General features: G+C 42.3%; 1 protein-coding gene across 2 annotated transcripts in view; it reads right to left on the bottom strand.

Annotated features, from left to right (window-relative positions):
* Positions 1-23,005, bottom strand: part of ROR2 (receptor tyrosine kinase like orphan receptor 2) — a 237,531-nt gene that overhangs the window by 9,760 nt on the left and 204,766 nt on the right. For both annotated transcript variants that reach the window (XR_002181323.2, XM_019966617.2), the window contains exons 5-6: positions 4,065-4,192; positions 72-386 (exon numbers count right to left, since the gene is read on the bottom strand). Coding sequence is in view for 1 of the 2 variants with exons in the window: in XM_019966617.2 (XP_019822176.2) it covers positions 72-386; positions 4,065-4,192 (443 nt within the window). In the remaining variant the exon portion in view is untranslated. The remainder of the gene's footprint in view (positions 1-71; positions 387-4,064; positions 4,193-23,005) is intronic.

Genomic DNA, 23,005 nt, shown 5'->3' with positions numbered 1-23,005 from the left:
CGGCTGGAATGGGGTCCCCAGGTTCTAAGAGGCAGGACCCAGGTCCTGGAGGAGGACGCGTGGGGACTCACAGCGGCCCAGCCTCTCGGCTGGGATGCCAATGCGCATGCAGTTGGCGGCGTCGGGGCTCTCAGGCATGGGCAGCGCCTCGCACTTGGGCAGCTGCAGCCGCATGAGGATGAGCGGGTTGGAGCGCGCGATCGTGTACTCCTGGCGGCACAGGTCGCTCTCCAGCACCTCGCACTCGTCCCGGCACAGTTCGCGCGGCTTGGGCGCCCGGGAGCGCGCATCGCACAGCGGGAACACGAAGTGGCAGAAGGACGGGATGGCGAACTGCGAGCACTGGTCTGACAGGTGCGTGGAGGTGCCGATCATGGTGAAGGCGGCTGCGGAGGAGGCGAGGTCGGAGTTAGGGTGGGGTGGGTCCTGCTTCGGGGCAAACACCCTGCACGGCCACCCCTGCCCAGCGCCCCTGGTCCCATCTTCGGTCCAGGCCCTCGACCCTGCCCGGCACCCTGGCCCCCATCTCTCATCTGTGCCCCACCCCCAGCCCTCCGGCTTGCCTTCTGCTGGCCCAGAGTGGCTCTCAGGAGAGCAGCACCCCAGGGAGCACATGGGCCGCCCAGATTTGCAACTGACACAGAAAGGCCCTGGTCCTAGGGCTTCCCTTTCGAACATCAAAAATGAAACAAGAAAGGAGGAAAACCGGGCCACAGATCTCATCCACCTAGATACTACTTCCAAGGCAGAAAGATTCTGGTACCAGACCCAAAACCACTTCCTAGGTCCTGTTATGAACCGGCTCTGCCAGTTGGTGGTAGGCGAAGCCACGGGCTGAGTGGCTTCTAGAAGGAGAGGTTGGAGAAGAGGCATAAGGTCGGAGCTTTGGTCTTCCTGACATCTTGGAGCCTGCGTGCAGAACGGAGGCCTGGCCAAGGAGTGGACGACCCAGGGTATGAACACAGAGAGCCAGAAAGATGAACAACCAGCCCTGTGACCTGTGGCCCAAGAAGGAGTCCATGACAATGGGAGTGGATAGTGGGGATTCCTTCCGGTGGAGTCTGGGGAGAGCCCAGAAACAACCAGAGGAGGTTCAAAGCGGGGAGAGTGGCAGGGCTTTGTGAAGGAGAGCAGAGAAGCAAGCCATCACAGGAGTGTCTGGAGCCCAGGTCGGCTGGCTTGCTTTTAGGGGCGAGACATCACAGGGTGGGGCTTGATGGGAAGAACTGACACCTGCATGGACAAAGGAAAGGGGTGGGGGCTGCAGAGACCAAGTCTGGGCAGGTGGATGGGAGCAGAGTTGCCAGTGGCAGGAGGGAAGGTGTGCACTCCAGGGCCCTCTCCTCCGGGTTGTGGCAGTCAGCACTCAAAGGAAAGCATCAGCTGCCCCATCTGTGCCCACCCCACTTTGACCTGTGTAGGACCTGATTATAAGGATCTGACCCTGGCCAGCTAGAGAAAGAGAGGTTCCTGTGCCTATACTCCCTGCTGAGAGAAGGCGAGAGAACCTAGAGAGGTTGGAATTTGGTCCTTGGGACACTTCAGCTCCACCCATCACCTGTAGTGCCGTGCCTAGTGCGGCCAGCAGGTGGCACTGCTGGCACCCATTTCCCTCCAAAGACCCAGCAAGGTACCCATGGCTGGCACTGGGTTAGGTGAGCTGGCACGGGAGCCCTGTTCTGGCCCAGCCTTTTCATTTACCACAGGACTGGCAGTCACTCAGTCCTTTCTGTACCTGGGTCTCTATCTGTCAAGTGATTTGTTGAGGCCACACTTTGGGAAATGGAAACCCATGCGGAGCCTATAAAATAGCGCAGAAGGTAAACAGCCCCTTTGGTCCAGGGGGCTCTGGTAATAGGCTGTCTCCATGCACCGCATGCAGCACTGGCTGCTGGGAACTCTGTAGCGTGTTCGTCATGTCATCCTTAGCCTTCCGTCCCTTCTGGCCAATATTAAAATTGCGGAACAGACAGGTAAGAGGTTGAGGTGCAGGGTCTCTTAGGGTTGGCTGGCGAACTGGGTTTGAACCCAGTTCAGTCTCCTCATGTGAGCTGACAACTGACTCCCAGAAGATCTGTCACCAGTTTTGACCTCTACCCCCAGGCAGCGAAAGGCCTAAGAAAGCCAGAGGTGGCATTGCTTCAGGGCTATCAACTAAGAGGATGTGAAGGCCGCCCCTTAGAGGACTGCTCCTCTCCCCGTCCCAGAGCCCATCACGTGAGGACTTATTTCTGAAAGATGGTTCTAGGCATCACAGAGAGCCAACAACCCATGTGCTTGTTTTTGTTTACATCCAGCACATCACTTTGATGGTTCTGGGGCTCATTTCTGGGAAGCTTCCAGTGTCCCTGGAACTCGTTCTGACAAGCATTCTCTTCAAACAGACTGTCTCCACAACCAACATAGTTTCTAAACCATCAGTCAGTCTAGAGCAACTTCACATTTACATTTTCAAAAATACACAAATCTAGAGAACCCTCCTTCTAAACTTTTATCTTTAAAAAAAATGCTATAGCATGAGTCTGCTTAGATATCTGAGTTGTTATCCTTTAAACTTCCTGAAGAGACAACGGAGAGACAGCCCTGTGACTTGAATCAGTGTTTGCTAATTAGTGGGATACACAATTAATTCTGGAGTCTGTGGCTGGTATTTTAAACGATGATGAGAATGGAACAGAGGATGTCAGAGTACATGGTTTATATTAAGGCTGGAACCAAGTTTTTTCATTAATGAAATAAAACTGAAGGGAAAAATTAGCTTGCACTGCCTTTGTTAAAGCAAATGTTGTTTCCTGTAACCCATTTCAGTTCTATGAAGCAGATATATATGGATACTAAGTCACGATGTAAAATAAACTTTATACTATGGGTTGTGATCATAAAGTTCAAGAAGTTCTGCTTTAAATGGCATAGGGAGCTTTTCCAATGAGAGATACAAACAAGTTCAAAACATGTGCCCACTGGACCATTACAGCACCTTCCAGGATCTCGGAGTCCCATTACTGCCCTTCCATTTCTCACTGGACACCTGACCGTGTCCTCAGGGGTCTCTGTAGCCATGGGCCAGGCAGGCCCTCCAGACTGAGGGCGAAAGACAAAGCCAGGGTCAAATTGGACTTAGAAGAACATTCAGTGGCACCTGCATGAGTTTCTACCTGGGGTCCTCCTTTGTACCCTTACAGGGCAGTGCCTTGCCAGCCCCTCTGCAAATCCCTCCAGAATCTCCAGGGAGCCCACATCAGGGATCAGCCTGGGTCAAGAATCACTGTGCAGAGAACCTAGTTCAACTGGGACACCTGCCATCTTCACCAGATTCTCCTTAGAGTCTAAGGAGAAAATGTGGGGGTTTGTGAGGAGAGCAGAGCCGTTGGGGGGAGGGCTTTTCAGGGCCTTGGTGTAATTCATTTTCTCACTTCTTAAGGAGTTTCCCCCAGGAAGTTCTTAACATCAACTTCTTATATGACGGAAAACGAGCATGTTCACTCCTAAAGGATCTGAACCACTTTTCATACGGGGCGGGGGGGGGAGCAGGTAACCAAAGACCTGACTGTGCCCAGAAACCAAGGGCCAATGGGGGTCTGAGTTCACTGCAATGTCCCTAGGGTACAGCTGATGGCCTGGAACCTCTGTCCCCAGTACCTAAAATCTGGCCCAGGTACTTTGTACCCAAGCCAGGATCCTTGTAACTCTGAGAAGGCACAAGAGCTAGGAAAGGCAGAACCGAGACTGAACATCACAAGTGCTGGCTTGGCCATGTGGCTAGTGGAGGGAAACAAGATGGCGCAGGGCTTGGGAACCGCTCGCCTGACTGCAGTCAGCGCGTTGGTCCACTCCAAGCAGACTGCGCTTGCTAATTTGCATATACAAAGAGGAATATTTTAGGATAAACTGCAACCACTTCTGATAAAGGCCTCTGATTTTCTCTTGCAGGAGACATGGCACAAGGATTCACTGGCCATGGTTGTAAGGGACAAAATACACAAATGAGACTGAAAACACACCATCGGGGCGACAGGCAGCTGCATGCATGCTCAGTGTCTCAGAACAAAGGACTGCACTCCTACCTGTGATTCGGTTTTCAATCTCCCCCTGCATCTGAAGAGAGTCCACGTAAATGGTCCGGTTCCCAATGAAACGCGCACAGGCAATTCCCCGGTAAGGCTGGCAGAATCCATCCTCATGGTAGTCGTCTCTGGGAAAAACACACGATCCGTGAGCACACTGAAATTATCCCCAAGGATTTTTTTTTTCTTGTTAAATCCAGCATCTGGTGAGCTAGCCATCTTGTCCCTTGGCATCTACCTGAATGCACTGAAAACTTCTGTCCAAACAAAAACCTATGTGTGTGTGTTCAGTCATGTCTGACTCTTTTCAACTCCATGGACTGTAGCCTGCCAGGCTCCTCTGTCCATGGGATTTCCAAGGCAAGACTATTGGAGTGGGTTGCCATTTTCTATTCCAGGGGATCTTCCCAACTCAAGGATTGAACCCATATCTCTGTGTCTCTTGCATTGGCAGGTAGATTCTTTACTACTGCACCATCTGGGAAGCCCACAAAAACACACACACGGACATTTATAGCAGCTTAATCCATAACTGCCAAAACTTGGAAGCAACCAAAATGTCCATAGTGAACGAATAAACTATGGCACATCCAGGCAATAGAATATTACTCAGCCCTGAAGAGAAAAGAGCGATCAAGAAAAGATATGAAAAAAAAAAAACATGGAGGCAACTTAAATGCATGTTACTAAGTGAATGAAGTCAGTCTGAATTGGCTGCATGCATACTGTATGATCCCAATTCTATGACATTCTAGAAGAAGCAAAATTATGGAGCAGTAAGAACATAGATGAATGCCAAAGGGTTGGTGGTGGGGGTTGGTGAATAGGAAAACAGGAGATTTTTAGGGCAGTGGATCTACTCTGAATGATACTTTAATGGTGGATACATGTTATTATACATTCGTGCAAACCAGAGAACATGCAACACCAAGAGTGAATGAAGCTTATCGTAAATCATGCTGCTACTGCTCAGCCACTTCAGTCATGTCTGACTCTTTGTAACCCCATGGACTATAGCCTGGCCAGGCTCCTCTGTCCATGGGATTCTCCAGGCAAGAATACTGGAGTGGGTTGCCATGCCCACCTCCAGGGGATCCTCCTGACTTCAGTTAATAATAATGTATCAATACTGACTGGTTTACAGCTGTGGTGTTGGAGAAGACTCTTGAGAGTCCCTTGGACTGCAAGGAGATTCAACCAGTCCATCCTAAAGGAAATCAGTCCTGAATATTCATTGGAAGGACTGATGTTGAAGCTGAAACTCCAATACTTTGGCCACCTGATGCGAAAAGCTGACTCATTTGAAAAGACCCTGATGCTGGGAAAGATTGAAGGCAGGAGGAGAAGGGGATGACAGAGGATGAGATGGTTGGATGGCATCACTGACTCAATGGACATGAGTTTGAGTAAACTCTGGGAGTTGGTGATGGACAGGGAAGCCTGGCGTGCTGCAGTCCATGGGGTCGCAAAGAGCCGGACATGACTGAGCAACTGAACTGAACTGAACTGGCTTATAAACTGTAACAAATGCACCATACTAACACAAGACGTCACTGATAGCGAAAATTGTATGTGGAGATGGGGGGAACGAGTACCTGAGCTTTCTCTATACTTTCTGTTCAGTTTTTCTGTGAATTTAAAATTGACCTAAACTATAGAGCTTATTCATTAAAAAAAAAAAAAAAAATCAGCATCTCTAAGGCAGGGTGAGAGAGGGGGGGGAATGGAACTAGTTGAGTATGAAGGACTAGTTGAGTATGAAAGATGGATTGAAAAACATGAAGCATACACATAGGTGTGTACATGTTCATGCCTATGTTCAAATACACACAGAATATTAACAGTCGATGTGTTCCGTCTTGGTCTTAAACTACATTGGAAACATTACACCTCTGTTAACTTCCATTGTTTGCAAGCAAGGCTTCTATGAAGATGATGACCATTTGGAAACTGTGTTCTACTATTAAGCGATAGGAGAGAATTCTTTCAAATGGAGAAAGGCAATGGAGAGGATGCCAAAGAGGCAGGCAGACCTCAAAGAGTTTGTACAGTCAGAAGTGCTCATTACACGACAGAGGAGTGACCTCATCATTGCTCCACAGCACAGACCATGTGTACAAATATGGGGGACACAGAAGGAAACTCTCACAAGCACAGCCCTCCCTCTTGCCCCACAGTCCAACCTTCCCAGCCTGGAGGGAATAGCCTGTACACACCCCTTTGGAGTCTGTGCTAAATTATTTTCAGTAAAACCTGTTAGTCCTGCCTTTGGCTGATGAGGTCAGTCATTCTAAGCAGATAGATGCTTTTTAAAGTGACCCTGAGGATGCTCCAAGGAGACAGTAAAAGTGGGCTAAAGCACATATATCAGGGCTGCCGTCCACTGTGGAGCACATGGGGTGTTGTGCTCCCACAACAAGCTTCAGCAGGAGCCTCGGGCCTGTGATCTGCTTGCTTTCCAGCAAATCTGCAACCTGCCATCAGCCCCCCACCTGTCATCCACCCTACATTGATTTAAACCATCCCCCAGTGAAATCTGGGTTGTGTCCAAATTCACCAAATGGACTTAAGAATCCCTATCTTAGCTTTCTCACAAATGGAAACTCCGGACGCTTGTGACAGTGGAGACAATGGGTCTGGCAGGACACAGTCTCTTCAGCCGCCTCTGGCTCTCTCCCTCGTTTGCTGTCTTCCTGGCCCCTGAAGAAAATCTCTTTTTCAAAGAAAAGAACTTGGAGCCATAAATAATCTAAAACAGGCGATTCTGGTGTCAGTGAGAGCCGGGTGCCCTTTCTTTCAAGCTCATGGGCCATTATTTCTTTGGGTCAAGAATTCCTTAAACATCGTTTAAATAGGCAAGCACATGTGCTAACAATACACACCCAACCCACCTCTCTCTCTCTCTTTGTGAGCTGGCGTTAACTGCTGATTAAACTAAAACTAATGCCTACACTTGCCAAATAAAGAAACACAAGTACAAGTCAACTTTGCCCTGGTGTTCGAGTTCCATGTCACCGTTTGCAGACTGGGTTTAGGGCGCTTGCCCGCTATGCCAGGAGAAGCATTAAGATGTGCATTTTCTTATTAACGTCAGCTCTACAGAGGATCGGAGAAGGCAATGGCACCCCACTCCAGTACTCTTGCCTGGAAAATCCCATGGATGGAGGAGCCTGGTAGGCTGCAGCCCATGGGGTCGCTAAGAGTCGGACACGACTGAGCGACTTCACTTTCACTTTTCACTTTCTTGCCTTGGAGAAGGAAATGGCGACCCACTCCAGCATTCTTGCCTGGAGAATCCCAGGGACGGGGGAGCCTGGTGGGCTGCCGTCTATGGGGTCGCACAGAGTCGGACACGACTGAAGTGACTTAGCAGCAGCAGCAGCAGCAGCTACAGAGGATACGAGATTTTATTCAGTTGGTCCCTTGGGTGACCCCACAAGAACGAGTCTTTTCCTTTCTCTGCCTCAAGAGTCAGGGACTAGAAAGCCTGATCTATCACTGTGGGCTTCTCTTTGGCCACTGGTCACGTGCCCACAAGATTGGGGAAGCAACAAGGGTACAGGCAAGACACACTGAGACGGGGCTTAAGGGCATCACACCGGGACCACAGCCCCCTTATTTATTTTTATTTTTATTTTCTAACTTTACAATATTGTATTGGTTTTGCCATATATCAACATGAATCTGCCACAGGTATACACATGTTCCCCATCCTGAACCCTCCTCCCTCCTCCCTCCCCGTACCATCCCTCTGGGTCGTCCCAGTGCACCAGCCCGGAGCATCCAGTATCTTGCATTGAACCTGGACTGGTGACTCGTTTCATATATGATATTATACAAGTTTCAATACCATTCTCTCAAATCATCCCACCCTCTCCCTCTCCCACAGAGTCCAAAAGACTGTTCTATACATCAGTGTCTCTTTTGCTGTCTCGTATACAGGGTTATTGTTACCATCTTTCTAAATTTCATATATATGCATTAGTATACTGGATTGGTGTATTTCTTTCTGGCTTACTTCACTCTGTATAATAGGCTCCAGTTTCATCCACCTCATTAGAACTGATTCAAATGTATTCTTTTTAATGGCTGAGTAATACTCCATTGTGTATATGTACCATAGCTTTCTTATCCATTCATCTGCTGATGGACATCTAGGTTGCTTCCATGTCCTGGCTATTATAAACAGTGCTGCAATGAACAGTGGGGTACACGTGTCTCTTTCAATTCTGGTTTCCTCAGTGTGTATGCCCAGCAGTGGGATTGCTGGGTCATAAGGCAGTTCTATTTCCAGTTTTTTAAGGAATCTCCACACTGTTTTCCATAGTGGCTGTACTAGTTTGCATTCCCACCAACAGTGTAAGAGGGTTCCCTTTTCTCCACACCCTCTCCAGCATTTATTGCTTGTAGACTTTTGGATCGCAGCCATTCTGACTGGTCCCCTTATTTCTGTGGGCTTCTAATCTGAATTTTAGAGAACATCCAGAAACACAAACAGAAACGTTTGGACAGTGACATCCCCCAGGCTTCTGAATTTTGGGAGAACAAGTGAGAATTACTTGTAGGTCTCAAACAGTTCTGTCTTATTTTTACCTGGCATTGTTTGGGTCCTCTGAAGAGTGACAGAGCTGCAGAAAGGCTGTAAAACCGGTCATTCAGAGACCAAAGAAAAGTGCTGACACAGAAGCTGTCTTCTGTAAAATCCCTTAAACCACACCAGTGAAACAAGCATGCTCACCAAACCTCAGAACATCAATATGATAGAAACTCAGTTTTGGAAATCTCCTTCTTTCCTGATGCCACCAGGCACTAATAGCACAGATGAAGAGGAAACCTTTATAGCAACAAGTTCATAGTAGAGGAGGAGAGAGACAGAAATAACTACAATCTTAGGCTAAAAAAAAAAGCTACGGGAAGGGAGTTGGAGATTGGGAAGAAAAAGAAAAAGGAATCATTATACTGTGATAGAAAAGGCTTCTTCACAAAGGGATTAGGAGATGGTGGGCCACTTCAGCACCTTCCCTGTAATGGTACCTGCTAGAAACAAAAACTGGTTTGAAGAAAAGCTTACAAAAATTCCTTGTTATAAACAATGAATAATCTTTAAAGGAAAGTATGGCAACCCACTCCAGTACTCTTGCCTGGAAAATCCCATGGACGGAGGAGCCTGGTGGGCTACAGTCCATGGAGTCTCAAAGAGTTGGGCACGACTGAGCGACTTCACTTTCACTTTTCACTTTCATGCATTGGAGAAGGAAATGGCAACCCACTCCAGTATTCTTGCCTGGAGAATCCCAGGGACAGAGGAGCCTGGTGGGCTGCTGTCTATGGGGTCGCACAGGGTCAGACACGACTGAGGCGACTTAGCAGCAGCTGCAGCAGGCTCCTTTGAGGTTGAAAAGTAATCAATACCAAAACTCAAAAGTAGTTACAAATTGTGTAGGAAGGTAACTTTTCCCCCCAATTTTTTTTGTTAAAACTGGTTAAATAATTTCATAATTGTTACTGTTATTATGAGAAGGTCTGTTTGTCTGTGATAAATAGGCTTCCTGCTTGAGGAAAGCAGAGGAAGCAACATCTTTAACAAAAATGGATCCTAAACTCCATAAGCTTCAGATGACCTGCTAGTAACCTAGTAAGTTGATGTAACAAAACACTTTTCAGAAGGAGATGACAAAATCTAGAGTATAAACCACAATGTCTGGTATACAATAAAAAATCACCTGTGAACGCATGTGAGGAGACAAGAAAATATAACCTATGGTCAAGAGAAACAAACCCAGATGTTAGACTTAGAAGACCAGGACTTTAAGGAACCAAAAGTATGGTAAACAGTGTACAAAAGAAAGTATAATGAAGATATTAGTAATCTCAGGAGAGATGGAAACTGTAAAAGAATCAACTAGAAGAACTAAAACATATAATCTCCAATAAAACATTTATGGTATGATACTAACAACAGATTGGATAAAATTAGAAAAAAAATTGGTCAACTTGACAGGTCAATGGAAAATTTCCAAACTGAAACAGAGACATAAAGATCTACAAAAAATTAAATAGAGCTTTAGTAAGTTATAGGAAAGTACAGGAGATCTAACACATACAATCAAATTCCAGGAGGAAAAGGGAGATACACAGAGTTGGGGGGAAAGGTTTGAAGAAATGATAGCCAAAATTTCCCCAAATTTGATTAAAATACAGTAACACCAATTAAAGAATGTACGTGAAAATTGAGCAGAATAAATACAAAGGAAACCATGACTGCTGATATCACAGTCAACTTGCTAAAAACTTAGGATAAACAGAAAAGGGAGGAAATAAAAACTAATGGCTGATTGCTCATCAGAAACAATGCAAAACAGAAGATGGGAGAATGACAGTTTCAGTGTACTAGCAGAGAAAAATGAAATGTGAATCTGGAATTCTATACTCAGCAAAAATATCTTTCAAATAAAAGGGCCTATTAACCAAGAGACATAACATGAATGGACCTAATTATCAGAGTTTCAGAATTAACAGAACTAGAGGACAAAACAGAAAAATCCATAATTACAGTTGGAAATTTTAATACCTGTCTCTCAGCAATTAACTGAGGCAGGCAAAATTTAGTGAAGAAACAACAGAAACACTAACACCCCCTTGACCCTTGGATATCTGTAGAACAATATACCCAATAAGACAGCATACATGTGTCAGCGTACATGGCAGTTCACCCACACAGGCCATATGCTTTTCATAAAATAACTCACAATAAATTTTAAAAAGTGAAACCATAAATTTCTGATTACACAGAATTAAGTTAGAAACCAATAACAAAAATACATTTATAACTTCTCCAACTGTTTGGAAATTAAGTAGCACACTTCTAAATAACCTTTGTGCTCAAAAAAGAAAATGTAAGAAAAATTAAATAGTATTTTAAATGGAATGAGAAAACATAAAATATGAGAAATGAAAACAGGATACCCCAAATTGTGGAATGTAGCTAAAAGAGTAATTAAGAGAGAACTTCATAGCCTTGAATGCTTAAATTCGGAGAAGGCAATGGCACCCCACTCCAGATAAGATTTTACACCTTAAGAAGTTGGAAAAAGAATGTCAAGTTGAACCTGAAGTAATTAGAAGCAAATACTAATGGTGAGAGAGGAAATCAATAAAATAGAAAACAAACAATAAAAAAATCAATAAAGCCAAAAGTTGATTCTTCAAAAATTAATGAAATCGCTGCTGCTGCTGCTGCTAAGTCACTTCAGTCGTGTCCGACTCTGTGTGACCCCATAGACGGCAGCCCACCAGGCTCCCCCGTCCCTGGGATTCTCCAGGCAAGAACACTGGAGTGGGTTACCATTTCCTTCTCCAATGCAAGAAAGTGAAAAGTGAAAGGGCTAACACTGAGAAAAAACTGATTAAAAGAAAGCATACATTACCAACACCAGGAATGCACAAGGGGACTCACCAAAGACTTTGAATGTTAATGATAATAAGAAATTTATGAACAAATAAATGAACATACCAGACAATTTAGAAAAAGATGATAAATGACAATATACCAAAATAAGTACAAATAGGAATAAAAACTCAGATTAGCCCCAAATCTCTTGGAGAACTTGGAGTTGTAATCAGAAACCTTCCCATGATTAAAACTCCAGTCCAAAATAAAAGAAACTGGTGAATTCTATCTAGTATTTAAAAAAGAAACTTCAGCAATTTTAAATAAACTCTTTCAGAAGATAAAGAGTAAGATGTACTTTCTAGTTCATCTCACAAGGCAAACGTTCCTAGATACAAACAGTTGACAAGTATGCTCCAAGGACATTATAGGCCAGTAGACCTCCTGATCAAAAAGGCAACAGGGTCCACTAAACACTAGCTAACTAGACTGAGCAAAATAAAAAGACAATATAGAAATGGGAGTGAGCCAAAATGGGTTAACCCAGGAGTACAAAGTTACTTCATTTAAAAAACAATTACTGGAAACACAGAGTCAAAGAGAGAAACCATGTATTAATTTCAGTTAATATAAAAAAGTCTTAGTTGCTCAGTCCTGTCCGACTCTTTGTGACCCCATGGACTGTAGCCCGCCAGGCTCCTCCATCCATGGGATTTTCCAAGCAAGAATACTGGAGTGGGTTGCCATTTCCTTCTCCAAGGGATCTTCCCAACACAGGGATCGAACTCAGGGATCAAACCCCAGTCTCCCGCATTGCAGGCAGACTCTTTACCATGTGAGCCACCAGAGAAGCCCTAATATAAAAAAGTCAGTTGACAAAACCAATACTCATTCATTTTCAAAACTTTCAACAAAGAAAATAACTTTGTCATTCTAATAAAAAGGCATCTATGAGAAAGTCACAATGAATTTCTTACTTGTTCGTCTAGTCAAGGCTATGGTTTTTCCTGTGGTCATGCATGGATGTGAGAGTTGGACTGTGAAGAAAGCTGAGTGCTGAAGAATTGATGCTTTTGAACTGTGGTGTTGGAGAAGACTCTTGAGAGTCCCTTGGACTGCAAGGAGAGCCAACCAGTCCATTCTGAAGGAGATCAGCCCTGGGATTTCTTTGGAAGAAACGATGCTAAAGCTGAAACTCCAGTACTTTGGCCACCTCATGCGAAGAGTTGACTCATTGGAAAAGACTCTGATGCTGGGAGGGATTGGGGGCAGGAGGAGAAGGGGACGACAGAAGATGAGATGGCTGGATGGCATTACTGACTCAACGGACGTGAGTCTGAGTGAACTCCGGGAGTTGGTGATGGACAGGGAGGCCTGGCGTGCTGCGATTCATGGGGTCACAAAGAATCGGACACAACTGAGCAACTGATCTGATCTGATCTGAAGGAATATTTTCCCCATAGATATAAGAAAAAGATATCTGCTCTTACATTTTCTACCCAACATCACCATGAAAGTCCTAATCATTACAAAAAGGAGATAGATAGAGGAGAGATGGTAGATAGATAGATAAATAGCTGACAGATTAGAAACGAAGAAATAAAACTGTCTTCAGTCATAGATGACAGAACAACATCATAGAAAATTCTAATGAATATATTTAAAAACTATAAAAATTAATATGGATTTCATAAAGTCACATAAGGTCAATATAATCAATTATATTTTTACATTTGAGCAACAATTAGCAAATGAAATTTTTTTCAAACATCATTTACAATAACATTAAAAATATATGGAGGAGTAGTCAAACTATAGAAAGAAAACAATGGTGATTGTCAAGGGCTGGGGAGGGTGGAAATGAGGGTGGTTATTGTTTAATGGATATAGAGTTTTAATTTGGAAAGATGAAAATGTTCAAGAGAGATGTGGTGATGGTTGCGTAACAATGCATGTGTGCTTAATGCCTCTGAATTATGCACCTAAAATGTTTAAAGTACTTAGAAATAAACCTAACAAAATACGTACAAAACTTCCACACATAAAACGTCAAAATATTGCAGAGAGAAAGGAAAGAAAATCTAAATAAACAGAAATATATACCATGTTCATAGATTGGAACACTAGTAGTTTAAAGAAATCAAGTCTCACAAAGTACAGTATCACCCCATGAAAATGCTAGCAGGCTCCTCACAAACTTCCTTTTATTACAAAATAAAAAATAACTACATAATGAGAAAATGTATTTTAACAAAGTGAGAAAAATTAGTATCACCAATAAGGGGCAAACTGATTAACATCACCAATAAGGGGCAAATTGCGAGAAAAATTAACATCACCAATAAGGGGCAAACCTTTAGATATGATACCCTGAGAAGGAAACATCACTTATGTTATTTCAGTAAAAAATGTATAAATAGAATGTAATTGTGAGTAAACATCAGTCAAACTGAAATTTAGAGATATTCTACACAATAACAGCTCTTCACTTATCAAAAATCTTAGTGCCATGAAAGGTCTAGGAACTACTGCAGAGTAAAGAGGACTAAGGAAACATGGTGAGGAGCCTGTATCCCGGAGCAGGGGATCTAAAGAGCATTACTGGGACAATGAAAGATATTGGAGTATGACTGGCAATCCAGACACCCCTAAGATGAAGCTGTTGTTCTGTAAGGAAACATTGTTGGTCTTAGGGAATATACACCTAATTGTTAAAGGGCAAAGTGGCATAATGAATGCAACCTACTCTCAGATGTTTCAAAAAACAATACTGGCAAACAGCTACAGAGGGAATGATAAGCCTATGGCCAAATGACAAAAATTGGTCAACCTAGGTAAAGACATATGGGATTAGTTATTACTATTCCTGTAGTGTTTTTATAAATCTGAAGTTATTTCAAAATCAAAAGTTAAAAACACCCTAGTAGGCACTTTGGTAGAAACTGGCAAACTAAATCTAGAATTTACATGGAAATGTGAAGGTACTAGAGCAGCCAGACAATCATGAAAGAGAGTAAGAATGAAGATTTCACACCTTAATTTTAAGACTTATATTTATCAAGACAACATAGTATTGGAATATAAGGATAGATCAATAGAACATAACAGAGAATTCCAAATGTATCTTCATATGTAGTCAAGTGATTTTTAATAAATATACTAAGGTATTCAAAGAAGATAGGATAGTCTTTTCAAAAATGATGTCAGAACAAGTGGATTTTTATACGGAAAAAAACAAACTCATTAACTCACACTATTAACTCACATTAATGGTGTGAGTTAATGGTGTGAGTTAACCCATTAATGGTGTGAGTTAATGGTGTGAGTTAACCCATTAACTCACACCATACACAAAAATTGCTTTGGAGATGGATCACAGACTTAAACATAAAAGCTAAAATTAAAAGCTAGTAGAAGGATACACAGGAAAAGTATCTTTATAGTATTTAGATAGGCAAAAGCAAGGATTTCTTAGACATGGGGCTTAAATGAAAAAAATGATAAATTAGACTTAACAAAATTAAAATTTCCTGCTTGTCAAAAGAAAGCATTAAGAAAATAAAAAAGACAAACCACAAGCTGGGAGAAAACACTTTATATATCTGACAAAAGAACTCCCATAACTCAATAGGCAGACATACAACACAGTGAAAACTGGACAAAAGAACTAACAGATACTCCACAAAAGTGTGTCCCTAGAAGATGGTCCCATTTTCAGTGATTGAGGAAATGTAACTGAACCATGATGAATCATTGCAACAAAAGGTACTAGAATGGCTACAATTAAATGACAATATCAAACGTTGGTAAGGATGTGGAGCAACTGGAACTCTCATATACTGATGACGGCAGTGTAAAATAGGACGATCACTTGGGGGAAGAGTTTGCTTATTTCTTATACAGTTTATATGTACGTATACCATCTGACTGAGCAATCTCATACCTTGGATTTATCCTAGAAAAATGAAAACATGTTCCCTAAAATTAAACATCCATAGCAGTTTATTTATATAACTGCTCCAAACTGGAAGCCCAAATGTTCATCAACAGGTAATAAACACATTGTAATATCTTCATACAACAGACTCTTATGAATAAAAAAGAATAAACCACAGAAAGTATCTTTCTGATGCTATATTTTGTGAAAAAAGCCAGACATAAGAGTCTCCCAGGAAAATGTAAGCAGCAGAAGGCAGGATATTTTAGTTTTTGTCTGTTTTTTTTCATTCATTGGTGGGCCTCCAACAACTTAAACAGGGCCTGGCATATAGCTGATCCTCAATATAAAATTATTTAAAAAATGAATAGATGAATTAATGATTTTCTTGAAAATTAGGCATCATAACTTATTCCTCTCTACTTCTGAGATGAAATATTTACAGCATCCAATTATACTGATATCATATTTGATGTGGCAAAAATGTGAACTGAGCACATTTATTCATAAAATCAACACCAACATTCATGTTATGAAATCAAAGTCAGCAGAACCTTTCAGAAACACTGGATTTTGCAATGTCTATGCTTAACACTGGGATCACAGGAGGCAGAGACACAGTGGCTCCGACACTAATAGTTCACTAGGAAGTAAACATTATTCTCTCCTACTATGTTCAGGCGGCTGGTCCCTCTCACATCAGCCTTGAAGACTGGTGACTTTTGGGTGAATCTGGAGGTTAGCAAGTAAAAAGTTCTCATCCATGCATAACAGGGCATATTAGCTTATGTGCTTAGTTGCTCAGTTGTGTCCAATTCTTTGTGACCACATGAACTGTAGCCCACCAGGCTCCTATCAAGAATACTGGAGTGGGTTGCCATGTCCTCCTCCAGGGGATCTTCCTAACCCCAGAATCAAACCAGGTCTCCCACATTGCAGGTGGATTCTTTACCATCTAAGCCACCAGGAAAGCCCAAGAATACTGGAGTGGGTACCCTATCCTTTCTCCAGGGGATCTTCCCAATCCAGAAATTAAACCAGGGTCTTCTACATTGCAGGCAGATTCTTTACCAGCTGAGCTACCAGGGAAGTTCATACATGGGTTCAAATTAAGACAAAGAGTTACTGGAAACATTCAATGTGCTGCCACCATCAACCTGCTAATGTTATCATTACTGCTAAAGCACAAACACTTTCATTTGTGTCACTGTGAGATCTGAATTAAGGAGAGTGTGTGTGTATTCTCTGATTACTTTACCGGTGATTGGGTTTCGCCACTTACCACTAATCTTAAAATGAATTAAGTTTCTAATTTTTATTTAAGTTCTGCACTATGGGATTTAGCCCGAAGAATTGACTATGGGATTTAGTCTGAAGAATTAGCCGACGAATTGATGCTTTTGAACTGTGGTGTTGGAGAAGACTCTTGAGAGTCCCTTGGACTGCAAGCAGATCCAACCAGTCCATTCTGAAGGAGATCAGCCCTGGGATTTCTTTGGAAGGAATGATGCTAAAGCTGAAACTCCAGTACTTTGGCCACCTCATGCGAAGAGTTGACTCATTGGAAAAGACTCTGATGCTGGGAGGGATTGGGGGCAGGAGGAGAAGGGGACGACAGAAGATGAGATGGCTGGATGGCATCACCGACTCGATGGACATGAGTTTGAGTGAACTCCGGGAGTTGGTGATATGGACAGGGAGGCCTGGCATGCTGCAGTTCATGGGGTTGCAAAGAGTTGGACACGACTGAGCGACTGAACTGAACTGAACTGATATTTTCCAGAAAAAAAGAACCTATCACAAGAAGTCACAGAGAAAAAAATTAGGTTGCCTTCTCCCCTCCTTCCAACTCAATTTGATTGCATGCTAAAGTCACTTCAGTCATGTCTGACTCATGGACTATAGTCAGCCAGGCTCCTCTGTCCATAGAAGTCTTTAGGCAAGAATACTAGAGTGGGTAGCCATTACCTTCTCCAGGGGATCTTGACCCAGGGATCGAACCCAGACCTCCTGCATTGCAGGCAAATTCTTTACCATCTGAGCCACCAGGGAAGACCTCAATTTGATTAGTTAGTGGTTTAATGAATTTAACATCAAATGCTAAATGTTAGCCTTTTGTCTGAGTTAGTTTACTTTTACCAACTTGTTAGTAAGGCAGCTTGGTTTCTCCTGAAGTCATTTTTAAATTACTGGCTAGTCGGTTTGGCAGTTTCAGGGTTTTTTAAATTACTGGCTAGTCAGTTGGCAGTTTCAGGTTTTTTTTTTTTTTTTTTTTTCATAGTGCTATTTTCCTGTAATTAGGATAAAGTTTGAACTAGGCTTATGACAACTTCCCCAAAATAGCAATGGAAGGACTCTGAGGTACAAAATGGCTGAGTTCTGTTTAGACAGGCGAATTGTGAGATGCCTGTGAATCATCCCCCTGGAGATGCCCATGATGGGGCCAAATTGGGAGGCCTGAGATAAAGAGATAAATCAGATTTGGAACTGGAGACACCAGGATCATGAGCATATGGGTGGAGAATGGCTGAAGCCTTGGAATTATCTGCAGGTTATGAAGCAATAAGTGCTCGGGACACGGCCTCAGGGAGAATGATTTCCCAGCGGCCAGTAATTAACATAACTTTTAATTGTTCAAAAAAACAACACACTTTCCTTTAAGCAGATGTTTAGTGAAGCACATTATGCATGCACATACTTGTTGGCCATCATCAGGGTGGCCAGGACAACCGAAGCTCAGGCTTCAGGGAGCACCCCCTGGACCACTGTCCTGCTACCCCATCAGCTGACTTCAGTATCACTAGGCTACCCCAGCACTGCATGTGTGCATCTATCATCATGAAAATAAAGCACTTTTTAAAAGAGCAGAGAGACCTGAAACCCACACATGAAATGTGAGACACGTAGCCTCACATTAATCCCCTTGCATTACCAAAACTGCTACCTGAGTAAGCTATAATCACCCAGTCTTTGAACCTACATCTGTGGAGAAACAGCCTGTTCTTAAAGCCTTTGTTCTCTATATACACACCCGCCTCACCCTTCCTTCAAATGGATGGAAGGAAAACACTGTTTTGATGGTAATAAATCCCTTAACCTCTGAGGATTTCCACCTCACCCCTCACCTCCTTCAACACACACAGACTGATGTCCAGTCAACTGCTGGCGTCCGTGTGTGTGGATGCGTGAGGGCAGCAGCCCAGGGAAGAGAGTGATGAGCCCGGAGGGGATCATCCTTGTTCACGGTTCAGAACCAGCGTGCCCCAGTCCTGACATGCTGTACACAGGGATCAACCAGGGCTATCTGATTATTCACCGTCTCAGTTCTCCACTTGCAGGTACAGCATATGCCAGCCGACCAACAGCAAAAGAGCTCTAACTGCTGTGCATTTTCTCAGGAAAGGGCCCAGGAGAACAGTCACAGCATCAGAAAAGCTACAGATATTCCAGAGACAAAAACAGAGAACATGGATAATTCTGTTTTAAGCCTGCTGATGTTCCCTCTTTTTTTGTCTTTGTTTCGGTCAAGTTGCCGAGATAATATAAAGGAGGTTAAACACAATCACAGTCAATGGGAAGAAAAGAATAGTGGCCACAAAAAGACAACTGCCTTCGACCATGAAGTATCCAAATAGAGGGTCATCTGCCAACACAAAGCGAGCAGATCAACTCAGTAGCATATTAAAAGAATATGTCATTCTGACCGAATGGATTTCACTTTAGAACTGTAGTTAATAATAGGAACTCTGTTACATAACATCATATTAATACGTTGAAAGCAGAACACTACACAATCACCTCTGTATCTAAAAAAGTAACTGCCAAAATCAAACCACCAAGCAATTCTGATAAAAATACAAACTGGTAAAATTCAGATGGAAGAATAAAATTAACAGTCAAGATAATTTAGAAGAATTGGTGTAGTAATAGTGAAAGTAACTCATCATGTCTGACTCTTTGCGACCCCATGTCACATGTCCATGGAATTCTCCAGGCCAGAATACTGGAGTGGGTAGCCATTCCCTTCTCCAGGGGAATCTTCCTAACCCAGGGATCGAACCCAGGTCTCTGGCATTGCAGGTGGATTCTTTACCAGCTGAGCTGAGGTAGCTAGATTAGCCAGCTCAGGTTGCCATAACAAAATAGCACAGACTGGGACGCTTAAACAACACACACTGCTTTCTCACAGTTCTAGACACTGAGAAGTTCAACATCAAAGTGTCACCCTATTTAGTTCCCAGCTTTCAGACGGCTCCCTTCTAGCTGTGTCCCCACATGGCAGAGAAAAGAGACAGACATCTCTAATGTTTCTTCCTCTTCCTATAAGGACACAAGTCCTACTAGGTCAGAGCCTCACCCTTATGATCTCATTTAACCTTAATAACATCCTTTAAGATGCTGTCTCCAATACAGTCACATGAAGGGGGATTAAGGCTTCAATATCTGAATTTGGTGGAGGGGAGCACAATTTAATCCACAGCAATAAGTGAGAATATTTCTCTACATACGGAATAAAGATATAATATTAGAATATTGTGGTATTTATTCCAGGCACAAAAGTTACTAGAACAGAATCTAGAAGCAGATCTACACGTATAGAAATTTCACCAATGACAGAAGTCTTATTAAATTTAATGATTACAGATGGGGCTATTCATTATATGGTGCCAAGGCAGTAGACCATTGAGATAGGAAAACATTACGGTAGAACCCTGGCTTATACCAGCTTAAAAATCAATTCTAGATGAAGTAGGAACTATGTAAAAATTATAACTTTAAACTCTTACAAAGCAATAAGGAAAAGCAAATATCCCAATGAAAATGGACAAAATACAGTTGATTCTGGTTGTCTATGATGGTTATTTTCTATATAGTCACCACAAACACTGAACTAGTAAATGCTGAGCCATTGTCCCTAAGGCAAATACAGAGATAGTTTTCCACAAGTCTCATCATAACATTTTCATCAACCAATCAATACATAACCTTGTTTTATGAGTGTTTCTGTTTAAAGACATCTTATTTAATGTGGTTAATGATTCATCAATAATGAGCTCTCAGCCAACAGCACTTAACTCATGCCTAAATGAAGCTTATCTAACATATTTCCTCCATAAGGCACATCACAGCCTTCTGGTGCTTAGGAACATAAGAAAGCACTTCATGCTGTATTGGGGCCACTCTAAACAGCAAAATCACCAATAAAAAGCACAAAATGTAAACAGACTCAAAAAAGGACGTGTGTGCACAGTAGGACAGTTGAAACAAGATGGCAGGCCTCAGCTGCGAATGAAAGCATGGGGCAACTCAAATTTTTCACTGCTCTGTACATATCCATGAGTGACCATGAAAACATCCTGATTATTACTTTAGGGGTTATGAAGAAATTTTACTGAGTAAGAAAATTTTCAAGTATTGAATCCATAAATAAGAATAGATTGTATTTACATTGGCAATCCAATGATTATTAAACCAATACAAATATGTTCAACTTCAATATTTACTGGTGAAATCTAATGTAAGACTACTACAAATTACCACTGACACCCAAGACATTGGCACAGTTTTGAGTTCTGATAATACCATGTGCTGGGAAACATGAGGAAATAAGAAAATAAGCTTATGCTTTGCCAGTGGGTCTATGAAATTCTTTATTACTTTTGAAGACAATCTTGCCATACATTGGAGAAGGAAATGGCAACCCACTTCAGTATGCTTGCCTGGAGAATCCTATGGACCAAGGAGCCTGGCCGGCTACAGTTCATGGGATCATAAGAGTCGGATACAACTTAGCGACTAGAGAACAATAGTTAAGTAAAAAGAAAATCTTCACCAATTACCAACTGTAAAATACATCGCAAATTCACTGATAATAATACAACAAAAATCAGAAGACAACAAAAAACAAAAGCTTATATACCTGGAGGGGAAAAAGATATAGCCAAAATGATATTCAGAGGAAACTTCATTGTTCTAAATGCACTTGTTTGAAAATTTAAAATGACTAATAAAGAAATTACTTTTTGAAGAAGTCAGAATGACATAAAGATCACTGGAATCACTACATACACATAAAAATGGCTCAATTTATTATAGAAAGACCAACCAGATCAAATGCTGGCAAACATTGCAGCAACCAGAATTCTCCTACCTAGTGGTGGGAGTACAAAGTGGTACAACTACCTTAGGGAAAGGTCTGGTATTTGTTACAAAGCTCAGCATATACATATCTGATAAGTCAGCACTTTGAACTCTGGAAATTTATCTAAAAGAAATGAAAATATTCATCAACATGAAAAGATGCAATCTTCTCAAGTGTCCATCAACAGGAAAGTGGATAAATCAAATGAAATAGTCAAACAAGGGAATGCCATTCAGCAATAAAAAGCAGCTGTCTACCAAAATATGTACTGCATAGATGATTTTGAGAATATTATGTCAAGTGAAGGAAACCACTTGACATTTAACTCAGATGACCATTATATCTACTACTGGGGGCAGGAATCCCTTAGAAGAAATGGAGTAGCCATCGTAGTCAACAAAAGAGTCCGAAATGCAGTACTTGGATGCAATCTCAAAAACGACAGAATGATCTCTGTTCATTTCCAAGGCAAACCATTCAATATCACAGTAATCCAAGTCTATGCCTCGACCAGTAACACTGAAGAAGCTGAAGCTGAATGATTCTATGAAGACCTACAAGACCTTTTAGACTAACACCCAAAAAAGATGTCCTTTTCATTATAGGAGACTGGAATACAAAAGTAGGAAGTCAAGAAATACCTAGAATAACAGGCAAATTTGGCCTTGGAGTACAGAATGAAGCAGGGCAAAGGCTAATAGAGTTTTGCCAAGAGAACTCACTGGTCATAGTAAACACCCTCTTCCAACAACACAAGAGAAGACTCTACATATGGACATCACCAGATGGTCAACACCAAAATCAGATTGATTATATTCTTTGCAGCCAAAGATGGAGAAACTCTATACAGTCAGCAAAAACAAGACCGGAAGATGACTGTGGCTCAGACCATGAATTCTTTATTGCCAAATTCAGACTGAAACTGAAGAAAGTGGGGAAAACCACTGGACCATTCAGGTATGACCTAAATCAAATCCCTTATGATTATACAGTGCAAGTGAAAAATAGATTTAAGGAACTAGATCTGATAAACAGAGTGCCTGATGAACTATGGATGGAGGTTCATGACATTGTACAGGAGACAGGAAGCAAGACCATCCCCATGGAAAAGAAATGCAAAAAAGTAAAATGGCTGTCTGAGGAGGCCTTACAAATAGCTGTGAAAAGAAGAGAAATGAAAAGCAAAGGAGAAAAGGAAAGATATAAGCATCTGAATGCAGAGTTCCAAAGAACAGCAAGGAGAGATAAGAAAAGCCTTCCTCAGATATCAATGCAAAGAAATAGAGGAAAACAATAGAATGGGAAAGACTAGAGACCTCTTCAAGAAAATCAGAGATACCAAGGGAACATTTCATGCAAAGATGGGCTCAATAAAGGACAGAAATGGTATGGACCTAACAGAAGCAGAAGATATTAAGAAGAGGTGCAAAGAATACACAGAAGAACTACACAAAAACGATCTTCATGACCCA

This window comes from Bos indicus, chromosome 8 (genome assembly GCF_029378745.1).
Source record: "Bos indicus isolate NIAB-ARS_2022 breed Sahiwal x Tharparkar chromosome 8, NIAB-ARS_B.indTharparkar_mat_pri_1.0, whole genome shotgun sequence".
Lineage (NCBI taxonomy): Eukaryota > Metazoa > Chordata > Mammalia > Artiodactyla > Bovidae > Bos > Bos indicus.
Note: the sequence above shows the minus strand (reverse complement) of the source record. Positions and strands in the feature narration are given on the sequence as shown.